General features: G+C 33.6%; 7 protein-coding genes across 7 annotated transcripts; 2 read left to right on the plus strand and 5 right to left on the minus strand.

The window, feature by feature from the left end:
* Positions 1-191: 191 nt before the first annotated feature.
* On the minus strand, positions 192-1,716 carry PPL_10390 (uncharacterized protein; the record flags this gene model as incomplete). The annotated part of the gene is made up of 5 exons (XM_020581166.1): positions 192-208; positions 364-416; positions 567-607; positions 1,196-1,615; positions 1,714-1,716. The coding sequence occupies 5 exons, from the start codon at positions 1,714-1,716 to the stop codon at positions 192-194; spliced, it is 534 nt and encodes a 177-aa protein (XP_020428306.1).
* A 170-nt stretch (positions 1,717-1,886) lies between these two features.
* On the plus strand, positions 1,887-3,804 carry PPL_10391 (uncharacterized protein; the record flags this gene model as incomplete). The annotated part of the gene is made up of 2 exons (XM_020581167.1): positions 1,887-2,416; positions 2,496-3,804. The coding sequence occupies 2 exons, from the start codon at positions 1,887-1,889 to the stop codon at positions 3,802-3,804; spliced, it is 1,839 nt and encodes a 612-aa protein (XP_020428307.1).
* Positions 3,805-4,835: 1,031 nt separating this feature from the next.
* PPL_10392 (lipoprotein) lies at positions 4,836-6,865 on the plus strand (the record flags this gene model as incomplete). The annotated part of the gene is made up of 2 exons (XM_020581168.1): positions 4,836-5,739; positions 5,811-6,865. The coding sequence occupies 2 exons, from the start codon at positions 4,836-4,838 to the stop codon at positions 6,863-6,865; spliced, it is 1,959 nt and encodes a 652-aa protein (XP_020428308.1).
* Positions 6,866-7,129: 264 nt separating this feature from the next.
* On the minus strand, positions 7,130-7,451 carry PPL_10393 (uncharacterized protein; the record flags this gene model as incomplete). Its single annotated transcript, XM_020581169.1, has 2 exons — positions 7,130-7,211; positions 7,348-7,451. The coding sequence occupies 2 exons, from the start codon at positions 7,449-7,451 to the stop codon at positions 7,130-7,132; spliced, it is 186 nt and encodes a 61-aa protein (XP_020428309.1).
* A 445-nt stretch (positions 7,452-7,896) lies between these two features.
* Positions 7,897-8,961, minus strand: tmem111 (EMC3/TMCO1 family protein; the record flags this gene model as incomplete). Its single annotated transcript, XM_020581170.1, has 4 exons — positions 7,897-7,919; positions 8,008-8,572; positions 8,641-8,734; positions 8,804-8,961. The coding sequence occupies 4 exons, from the start codon at positions 8,959-8,961 to the stop codon at positions 7,897-7,899; spliced, it is 840 nt and encodes a 279-aa protein (XP_020428310.1).
* A 159-nt stretch (positions 8,962-9,120) lies between these two features.
* Positions 9,121-10,842, minus strand: mai (maleylacetoacetate isomerase family protein; the record flags this gene model as incomplete). Its single annotated transcript, XM_020581171.1, has 3 exons — positions 9,121-9,600; positions 9,661-9,799; positions 10,202-10,842. 3 exons carry the CDS (start codon positions 10,840-10,842, stop codon positions 9,121-9,123), a joined length of 1,260 nt encoding a protein of 419 aa, XP_020428311.1.
* Positions 10,843-11,206: 364 nt separating this feature from the next.
* PPL_10396 (membrane bound O-acyl transferase family protein) lies at positions 11,207-11,815 on the minus strand (the record flags this gene model as incomplete). Its single annotated transcript, XM_020581172.1, has 2 exons — positions 11,207-11,467; positions 11,558-11,815. 2 exons carry the CDS (start codon positions 11,813-11,815, stop codon positions 11,207-11,209), a joined length of 519 nt encoding a protein of 172 aa, XP_020428312.1.
* Positions 11,816-12,221: the final 406 nt, after the last annotated feature.

Raw genomic sequence — 12,221 nt, forward strand, 5'->3', positions numbered from 1 at the left:
AGATTTTTTAGATTCAAATAAGTTTAGTTAATTTTATTTTAAATTTCATTATTACGTGTATTCAAAAAAAATCACAGCTCCACCAAAAAAAAAAAAGTTGGTGCGCAATGACCATTCAAATGCCGAAAGGTTTTTTTTTTTTTTTCATAATGAACCTTGGGTTACAGTTGTTGTTCATCAATCTAATCAAATCAAACATTAAAAGAATCTAAATAAAAAAATAAATAAAAAAAAACAAGTTATATCATCATTTAACTTGTCAATGTCGACATTTTTTGAAATCTATCGCCTGAACCATTTTAAGACGATCTACAAAAAAGTTATTTGTACAACAAATTTTTACATTCACCAGTAAATAATTACAAATATCAATATTAAATAATTCACATTTTTCTTTACTTCTTTTATAACAATGACTTCAATAGATAATATAAGAAGAGAACTTTAGGACCTAAAGATTAAATATTAAAATTCTAGAGCGAGTGTGCACAATGTAATTAAACTATAAACTCTAAATTTGTAGAGTGGATTCTGTAATTTCCAAGAATTTATAATAATACATTCACTTGAATATTGAAGAAGCTCTAATCAATAATGATTTAAAACGCTTTAGAATCCCAAATTATAAAAAGAAAAAAAATAAATATTTTTATTATTGTTGTACTTCTAACCTATTAATAAATGATTATTCTTGGTATTTTAGGGTAAAAGTATCAAGATATATCAATTGAAATCTACAGTTGTTGTTTATTCTGATCTGAACAACAATGAAATTTATTACCAACAAATTTACAACTTTGAATTATTTCAACATGTTTGCATGGTATCCTTTTTTTTCAAGATGGAATCAAGAATGGTCGTTGCAAAAACTAAAATAATATCTGATTAGATTCTTAAAGATATTTCAGTTTTTTACGGTTACGGTGCTGGAGAATTGATATAAAAGAGATCATTGATCTGTTTGAATTTTCGTCAAATCATTTTTAGTTTAATATAGAGAATGTTGAAATTATACACAATTTGTTTAGTTTTAGTATTGGTTTTGGTTGTTGCTAATGCAACCAATTCCAACAAACACACAGAATCGATCTTCAAAGATAAAATTACAATCACACCAATGACCGATTGTAGCACTATCGAAGGATTAGGTTATGTTGTTCCAGTTCGCGAGTGTTTCCACTTCCAGCCAATGTACTATGTCTATATCGACTTTATCGAGTCCAGCGGTTACAAAGCAGTCAACATCAGTTACTACACCGATAGCAAATGCAGTGCTTCGCAAATCTACGATAGTTACGACTACGATATCAATCAGTGTTTGTTGATCAATGCATTCAATGAGTACACAGTCGGTTCGATCACAGTCGGTGAGCACTACCCCGAGAATGCAGTTCGTTTCAGCTTCTACTACGAGTATGAAACCGCCGACAAATGCAAAGGTAAATCGTTTGATTTGTTCTACACCAACAACTATCAAATCTACGATAAACTCTACCAATGTATCGATAATAAACCAGTGATCTCCCAATGCGAATATGAGCAACCAAACAATTGTACTGTCATTCCATACTCTGAGAATCAATGTATGACCGAGAACAACGGTGGACCTGGTAAGCTATTTAAAATTATTTCAAAAAATATATATATAATTTTTTTTTAACATAACTAACTAATAATCATAATATTTAATAGGTATTTATTCATGTAAGAAACCATGGTTTTAAATAATTAAAAATAAATAAAACATTTTTTAATATTATATCAAAATTATTCGTTTTTTTGTATTTTAAAAAAAATAATTTTTGATCAGACTGATCGTTTAAAGTCACTTTATGTTTTGACTATTCAAAGAAAGTAACACCTCACCTTTCCGATATAAATACAAAATGATATTGCTATTTGGAAAGGATTGTATAAAGAATGGTTTAAAATATAAATTGTCTTCATCTTTTTTGTTTATTAACAATGGCAGTAGTAGTAAATCATTAAATTATCATAATAATTTATTAAATCATCATAATAGTTTCTGTACACTCAATGGTTATACTATTAATAATAATATTTTAAATAGCGTTGATTCATTATTAAAAATAAACAACAACAATAATAATAACAATATAGATAGTAGTAGTAATAGAAATGTAAATAAAAATAAAAATAAAGGGAATGATCAAAGAAAATATCCTTTTCATCCTTATATTATAAGAATAGCTGCTGATGATGATGCAGATTTCAGTAAGAATAATGATAAAAGAGAATATCCAGATATAAATGATTCTGCACTTTATAGAAGACGACACATTCTATTAGAAACAGAGAAAGGTTTACAAAGAGATGTTACACCTGATCAAATGGCATTCATCTATCTCTATGAATTGAAAAGACATTCAGAAAAAGGTTTAACATTCAATACAGAGTATCTATCGTTTATAACATACCTCTTCCATACATACATATCATCAAAATAATTAACACTTCTTTATATTTGCTTATAGTTACTTGCGTAAATTAAAGAATATTAGAAAGTTGGATATTAAAACTGTTGAATCTATTGTAAATTGTTTGATAGATATTAAATGTTTTGATACTAAAGTAATGGAAGTCTTAATGAGTTACTATATGGAGTTGGAAAATGGTGGTGGTGGTTTGGACAAAGCATTACAACTCTGGTATAGAATAAGGTCAAATATCGATGTGAAATTCCATTCTGTGTATATACGTATTCTTGCAGTGGGCTTACACGCAACAGGTGATACCCATATTTTGAATAGTTTGATAAAAGAGTCTAATCTAGATAGTGATATGATACATAGAATCAATATTGTACTACCAACTACTACATTTTCAACAACAACAACAACAACACATACATTATTATCATCAACAACAACAACAATAATAGAAGATACCAATATTCAACTGGCACATTTTAATCAATTGCTATTATCATCTATCAAACGTAAAGACTATAGCGATGCACTGTATATATTCGAATCAAATATCAATGGTAGTTTGAAACCAAATGATATCACATATAGACATATCATTAGGATTCTCATAGATGACCGAAGGAATGACGATGTCATTGTAGATTCAAAAGATAAAGATAAACTGGTTGCATATTTAGATGGAATATTGGAATGTGAACAGGTGTTGCCACGGTTCTCTTCATTCCGTAGAAAGGAGCTGACGTCACTGCTAGAATATTATGCACAGACAAACAACAGCAATCTTCTAGAAACATTGATTAATGTTTATGAACAACGTTTTGAAGAGCGTGCTCTGTTGCGTCACTATCAAAAGTTGGTGGAACTACTCGTTCTGGATGTGTCCCGCTTCACTGCGTTGGTAGATCGGCTGTTGGCGTTGAAGTACTTCAACATCGAGATTCTCAACTGTTGCCTGAAGCATGTTGCGCTTGCCAACGATCTAGCAGTGTTCAACCACATCTATCGACTACTGCCGAGCCTCTATCTCAGTCCGAACGATTCGACACATATCCTCGTTGCAAAGTACTATGCATTGGAAGGTCACCACAGTCAACTCACCGATTACTTGATGAACGTCAATATGATGACGCAAGTTGCTCTAATCCTTCAGCAAATACATTTGGTTGACACCAACAATATAAATGACCGACTGAAATTCTACAACGATAGATATCAAATACCAAATAACGTACAGATGTTGGCACAGTGGAATAATTTCGTCGATCATTTATATTCTGATACCACCACAACAACCGAGGAAAAACAATCAAAATTAAAAACATATATAAAATCATTATCTTTAAAAAATAAATAAAATTATCATGATTAATTAGAACTTGATTAATTAATATTACAATCTTTTTTCAGTTTTTTGTTTGTTTTTTAGTTTCTAAAAAATTTTGTGTAAAATGGGTTTTAGTTTTTATTATCATAAACAAACTATTGAAAAACTGGTACAAAAAAAAACAAAAAAAAAAAGTAAATAGAATAAGATATACCCCCCATAATTAATCCCAACTTTTATTTATTCTCCACAAAAGATGAATAGATGTGTAAAGTCTCAAAAGTGATTCTAAAGTTCTCGGTTTTTTTGTTGGGCTACAGATGATAAAGTAGATTAGTTGTTTTGAAGGAATTCGAAGCAATCTCTATTCAAATCATTCTCATTGACACTTTAAAAATAGAATAGAGTTATGTGTTGAATTGATTTTTTGTCTTTTTTTTTTAAAACTTTAAAAAGTTGTGAGGTTCCAATATTTTTTTTTTTTTAATCAGCTGATTAATTTTATCTTGATGGGTTATCAAATGGTTTCGACCGCCAAAAAATCCTGAAAAAAATAAACAACAATTTTTTTACAGTCATTAAAAACATGATATAACCACAGTGGTTCATTAATGTCTATTAAATCATAAAGATTTGGTGGGTTGTATTACCTGCAAAAAAGGTCCTTAAGGAAAGACACACGGTTCGATTGATGATTGTAGTTTTTCCCGATCGAGCAATTCTTGGGTATACTACATTCATATATGTGGAGGTGCAAGGCGTAAGTAATATCGTACAGAGAGTCAGAAAGTCTGATATTGAACCATCGGGTTAGGTTTTAGTTAGTTATCCTCTGTTGTGGAAAGTAATCTTTGACCAGTGCATCAACAATGTAATTCTTGTAAATGTGGTGGCGTATCGTGAATCCTCCAATCGAATTGATTGGTTTGGAACACAACAGAGTTATTAGAATTCCAGTAAATATCTTTTTTAGTTACCTATACGGTCTCTTTATAAATGAACGAATTCGTTTCATTTTATCATATTCATATTTGTAAACAATTAATAAATACAGTAATAATATGTATAAACCAATTCTATTTCTTTTAGCTTTGGTTGCTTCGCTTGGTGTCCAAGCGTATCCAACCACTTCGCCAGCTCCAATCTGTGCTAGCAACATTTGGAATCAAGGTCCAGCTACTCCACCACCAGGAGCCATCGTAGTTCCAGCTGGAAGCAACTCTGGCTTCTACTTTACCACCAACAATGCTGTCTATTGGTTCGCCCCAGGTGTCCATTACTTCACTCAACACATCTATGCCAACATTATTCCAGGTAACTACTCCACCTACATCGGTGCCCCAGGTGCCATTCTCGATGGTAACAACACCAATTTGTATGCCTTCACTCAACCATCGCACCATGTCACCGTAAGATATCTTGAGATCAGAAACTTTGGTTTGGGTGCCACCAACAACGATGAGGGTACCGTCAATCATGATTCCGGTGAATACTGGACTGTCGAATACAACTACATTCATCACAACGATGGTGCTGGTGTTTTCATGGGTTCGCAATCCGTTACCAGATTCAACTGTCTTGCTTACAACGGTCAATATGGTTTCAGCTCTTACGATGTCAATGGAATTCACAATGTCGTCCTCGAAAACAATGAAGTCGTTGGAAACAATCAAGATGACTGGGAGACTCGTCGTAAAGGTTGTGGTTGCACTGGTGGTGGTAAGTTCTGGGATTCCAAGGGTGCCGTCGTCCGTAACAATTGGGTCCATGACAATCTTGGTCCAGGTCTTTGGGCTGATCACAACAACGCAAACTTTACCTTTGAGAATAATTTGATCGAGAACAACCAAGGTATGGGTATTTTCTATGAAGTCAGCTTCAATTTCATCATCAGAAATAACACCTTTAGACGTAATTCCATCGTCAACGGTCTTGCTCGTCAAGCCAGTGGTAACGCATTCCCAGGTATTTATTAATTCAAATTTCAAATAACCACATTACACAACTGACCATCTAACCAACCATTTTTTTATTAGAGGGTGCCATCTATATCTCTGAATCTGGTGGTGACTCACGTGCTCCAGGTCCAGCACAAAGTGAAATCGTTGGAAATCTCTTTGATAACAATTGGGATGGTGTAGTTCTATGGGAAAATGCCGACCGTTTCTGTCGTCCAAACGAAACCTTTGATACTACCAATGGATGTCCATGGTTCAATCGTACCTGGGGAGAGCGTTACAAGACTCAAAACATCAAAGTTCATCTCAACGAATTCTCTTTCAATGCCTCCCAAATCGGATGTACCGATCTTTACTATTGTGGTCGTAACACCATCTTCTCCAACTGGGGATCATGGCCAGCCAACTCACCATACAAGGGAACTGTCATTCAACAAGCCATCACCTTTAACCAAAACAATGTCTTTGTCAACAACACCTACAATGGTCCATGGAACTTCCTAACCAAATCGATGGACAACAACATCAACTATGCCACCTGGCGTGCTGCACCATACAACCAAGATGTCGGAAGTACCTACTCCTCGCCAATTGGAACACCATTGCCAACATCAACTCCAACCAGTACTCCAACACCAACCTCCACCCCAACTCCAACTGGTCCAGTCGCCAACTACCTCGATGCCGACACATCCACCGGTGAAGGATCCGTCGGTAAATGGTCTACCTGGTACTCTGCAGATGTTCTCCAATCCAACATTGCCAAGAGCGGATCCCACAGTATCCAAATCAATGTTACCAATTCATGGGGATACGGTGTCATCCTTTCCAACTACCCAGGTTTCGCCACCACCCCAGGACCCAAGGTTGTCAGCTTCTGGTCAAGACTTGTCCAAAACACCGGTACCTCTGCTGTCACTGTCACTGTCACCGTCCAATGGTTCACCAGCGCTTCAGCATTGCTCGACACTCAAACCATCACCTTGACACCAGTAACCACCACCTGGACTCAAGTATCGTCGACTCTTACAGCACCAGCTACCACTGCCTACGTTCTTCTCAAGCTCACCGGTCCAAATATCGCTGGAACATCTTACCTTTTGGATGACGTTGTCGTAGGAGATCAAATCTAATCCAAATAAAATTGATTCAAATAAATTTATCAATCATTCTAATTATTTATAACATTTAAACATTTTATTTTGTGTTTTATTTATTTTTTAAATTTTAATTTAACAAAAGCTGATAAAAAGAATGTTATTGTAATGATTGATATAAATAGAATTTGGTTTGTAAATAAAAGCTCTTCAACTATTGCAGCTATAAAATAACCTAATGAAAAAGGTAATATCGATTTCGTTACCCACACAAACATGATCGGTTTTAATCCAGTGGGTCTAAAAATAATACCAAGCAGTAGTAATAATGAAGAGTAGAATAGTGTTCCTAATAGACACTGCCACAAAGATGGCCATGAAACTATATTAAAAACTAACTTTACTAAACATGTTGCACAACCAAATGAAATGTGTATCAACACAATACTAACTATATTATCCTAACAAAAAAAAAGAAAATAAAAGATAAATAAGTTATTTAAACTCAAAATGATTACTCTTTTGATATTAATACTTTTAAAAATTCTAAAACATGTTGATCGTTATTTGTTTTATATCTTTTCGATGACATTTTTAATGAATAAGAGATAATTGGTGGCATTCACTTTTTTTTCCTTGGAAATCGTTTGGAATTATTTTTATTTTTTATCTTTTTAAAATATATAATCAAAAGATACAATAGTATAAAGAATAGATGAGACTATTGTAATCAAAATTTACTAAAATAACTGTTACTATTTGAGAATTAGCACAGGCCACAAGCTATTCTATTAGCTTGTGGCCTTCATTGATTTCAAACAACGTCTACCAGGTTGTAATCAATTCATACGCAACTGTGGTAATCATTTCAATCCCTCAAATGAAAATGCTTGTTATTCCAAGAACACGTCGATTTTCTTGGATATCGAGTTAATCAAGATGGTTCTAGAGCGAATTGACATGTTTGAAAAGACTAAAGCCATTATCGACTATCCGGAGCCAAATACCACTGTGTTAGTTCTCATAGCAAAATATTTTAGTATAATTAATTCAGTAAAAATTATCTATTAATAAACCGATTGTTGATCGACTTTAAAAATTTTTAAAAAATTATATATATATATATTTTATATCTTATGTGTTTTATTACTTTCTTTTCTTCAACTGTGATGACTGACTTGATGATGAAGATGAAGATGATGTTGTTGGTGTTGGTTTTGTTGGCATCGATTTATTCTGTAGTTTATAGAGATAACGTTGCTCTACGTTATCCATAAGTGATTCATGTTGAATGAGTTCGATGTTCTCACGCTCCGATGTATAGAGTTGATGTACTGGTGTCTGTTGTGGTGGTAAACCTTGTTCGACAGTAGATTGTAAGAGTTGTTCGTTGAGGATCGGTCTCTCTTGTAGTAGCAGTGAGTTGATACCTTCGAGACCGAACCAACAAAGGAAATACCAACTGAGTGAACTTACATAGGAGACATCGAGTGACGACAACTCAATGCCACGCTGCAGAAAAGTCTTGAAACGAATAGTTAGAGGAAAGAATGGAATCTTGACCGCTACGAAACCAGAGAAGAAATGATTGACCCATGTCATCAAACCGATCTGTGGAACCACATTGACAATGTTACCCTTCAACATATCTGTCATACCGGATTGATCTTTGAACGCATTACCCAATGCACCCATTGGATTGCTTGGTGCATTATTCTCTTTCAATGCAAATAATCCTGATTCCTATAGAAATGAAAATGAATTATTACTAATCTAATCTAACAATAATCTATGTAAATTAAACTATTTACTTTGTTTGTAAAATAAGCTTTTCTCATATTAAATGAAAATGATGGTATTCTATTATAGTTTGCTGCTAATCTTCTTGCTCTCATTAATGTTTGTCTAAAATCAAATATATAATGATCATTAACAATTAGTGAATAAAAAGTACATAATTATATAAACACATACACTTCCATTACATTCTGTAGATTTTGTTTTCTTTCAGTTTGAGACATCAAACCTGCTATATTACTCTTTAAAGCACTAACTATAAACAATACAAAAAGAATAGGTATCACTACCCAATTTCTAATAGATGTATCTAAAACAATTGTTTCTTCAATCATCTTTATTTATATTTTAATATATATATATATCTAATAAGTATGTTTAATAAAATAGTTTTAAAAAAAAAAAAACAAAAATTTTTCATTTTAAAAAAAAATTGTTTGTTTATTAAAATTTTGAAGATCATTGATTGATAATTATTAATATTATTTTTTTTGTTAACATTCAACGTCTGGTTGGGAGGTTGGGAGTGCAGCTTGGAATTCTGGTATTTCAGCTAATGAGTTGTTGATACGCACTACATTGGGATATGGTGTGAGATCTACATTGAAACGATGGGCATTGAATACTTGAGCGGGCAAGAGGAGATCGGCGAACGTGATGGTGTCACCGAAACAATACTTGCCACTGTGCTTCTCGAGTAGCTTTTCGAGTCCGTTGAATCCGTTGGCAATCCAAGTGGCTGCCCAAACCTGTTTATTCTTATCGTCACCGGTCAACTCTGCAACCTTGTTGATAACCTTCAGGTTTTGCAGTGGTTGGATATCACTTCCGATGATTTGCATCATCTGACGTACGACTGCACGGTCTTGTGGCTTCGATGGAAGCAAAGCTGGTTCTGGTCTAGTCTCTTCGAGATACTCTAAAATGGCCAATGATTGTCCCAATACATTACCATCGATAATTAATGTTGGTACCTTTATTTAATAATTATTAATATACAAGTACAAATAGGATGATAATCTATTCCAACTTACAATCTTCATTGGGTTCAACTTTGTATATTCTTCAGTGGTTTGATCCTTCTTTACCAAGTGGACTGCTCTATATTCATAATCGATCTTCTTCAGTGCAAGAGCAACTCTAACTCTCCATGAACATGAAGATCTCCAATAACTATATAAAATTGTATTTGTTGGTATTTCGCTTGACATTTTCTTTAATAATAACTTTTTTTACAAAAATAAATATATAATTTATTTAACTATAGTCTAAATTTAATTTCAGTTTAAAATGATAACACTTTGTTCAAACTTTCAATTTATTTTTCTGCTGAAATTTACAAATAAAAACAAAAAAAACTGGAGTTCTGTCCGATGCTTCCATGCATTCCATTATCAAAAACACACCCATTTTTTTGTTATTCTGCAAATCAAAACAATATTTTGTTGTAGATTTTATTTTGACTTACGTAAGATATTTATTATTGGAAGCCAGCAAATATTCATTAATTATAAAAAATATTATTTATTGTTAAACAAACAACTGTTTGGACTTAAACTAAAATAGTTATGTTACTTGTCAACATCTGGTTGAGCAGATGGCTTTGTTTGTTTGAATTCATTCAGATCGTTGAGTGTTTTGTTAATACGTAAGATATTGGGAAAAGGTGAGAGGTCAACTTTGAACTTATTGGCATTGTTTACTTGTGCCGGTAAAAGAAGATCGGCAAGAGTGACACTGTCACCGAAACAATAGGTTCCACTGTGTTTCTCTAGTAGTCGCTCAAGTCCTTCGAAACCGTTGGTGATCCACATCGCTGCCCAAATCTGCTTGTTCTCCTCATTACCGGTCAACTCTGCAACCTTGTTGATCACCTTACGATTCTGAAGAGGCTGTATATCGCTACCGATGATTTGCATCATCTGACGAACTGTTGCTCTATCTTGCGGTTTCGATGGCAGCAATGGAGGATGTGGTCTAGTCTCTTCGAGATACTCTAATATCGCCAACGATTGTCCAAGTACTTGATTATCAATCACCAGTGTCGGCACAGATTTCATCGGATTGATTTTCGTATATTCATTTGATGATTGTACATTCTTTATTAAATCGATTGCTCTATATTCATAATCGATCTTTTTAAAAGCAAGAGCTGCTCTAACTCTCCACGAACATGAAGATCTCCAATAACTATATAAAACTATATTTTTTGACATGTTATAACAAAAAAAAAAAAAAAGAAATAACAAAGTTGTTTACAACACATTAAGTAATATAAAAAAAAAAAAAAAAAACAAAAAAAAAACTTCCATTGCGACCATCATTAATACATTCAAATAAATATATACAGATAATACAATTAATATTTATTTAACAATATTTTATATTAATTGGTTGTAAAAAGAAAACTCTTTATTTTATATTATAATGATTGTTTTTTATTCTTCATAATTATATTATCATCATTTCCTATAAAAACAATATTTGTATTTGAGGTTTTTAATTTTATTTTAATAAAGGCAAGATAATAAATTATATCTTTGGTGGTTCGTAATTTTGTTTTTGTTGTTGTTGTTATTTTTAAAAAGGTTTAACTTCTTTTGATCGTTTCTCCGCTTCACGAATCTCCATCATCATGGTAATACCGCAATACAACCAAACATAAGAAAATACGAAAGCACTGAGACCACCCTCCGAGAAGAATGCATTCTTTACAAATAGAATACTGTTTTCGAATCCATGAAGAATTGCAAGATTGGCAATCATCAACAAGAAAATATTGAATGTACCTGCTACTGCAACAATATATCTCCAATACCATTGTTTTCTAAGTGATAATCTCTGTTGTTTTGAATATAATTAGCGGTTAATGAAAATAAAAATTAACTAATTAACAAAAATAATAACAAAAAAAAAAAAAAAAAAACATACTCTTGGTGAATAGAAATAAAACATTATACCAATTTCAATTGTAAAGAATACACAGTTGAGTAATGCCCAGGCAACCCAACTCCACCAGAGATCATGCCAGAGTCCGATGAAGAAGAAGATGAGCCAGATGGTGAGGTGCTGTGTCTTCTTACCACCGAGTGGGATGTAGAGGTAACGAACGGTCCACTTGTTGAAACTACCGTGCCATGATCTCCAGAATCCAGTGAAAGTGTAGTTGTTGTTGACACAACGATTCATGTTCTCCGGTGTGTCGATACCGTCGAACAAAGCAAACAGTCGGAACACTCTCCAGATGATCAGGAATTTCACGTACATAAAGTTCAACACGAGATAGCCGACCAGTGCAACCTCGGGTCCGCGGAATGTCATCCAGACATCGGACTGATCGAACGAGTAGTAGTAGCAGTAGTGCAGGGCAATCTCAAGTCCGAGGAAAACCAAGAGAATCTTGATCGATGCAGCAACGAGCTGCTTGATAGTGTAGGTCTTCTGTGGTTGGTAGACTTGCGCGATGAAAGCATTGAACGAAGCGATCGGACCGGCTATATACAACGGGATGTAAAAGATGTACGCGAGAAAGTGTGGCAGTGAGTAGTGGTCGGCTGGCTGATGACGTTCCTGTGCAATGAAGTAGGCGTTCTTT

The sequence above is a fragment of the Heterostelium album genome, assembly GCF_000004825.1.
Source record: "Heterostelium album PN500 unplaced genomic scaffold PPL_scaffold14, whole genome shotgun sequence".
NCBI classification, from domain to species: Eukaryota; Evosea; class Eumycetozoa; order Acytosteliales; family Acytosteliaceae; genus Heterostelium; species Heterostelium album.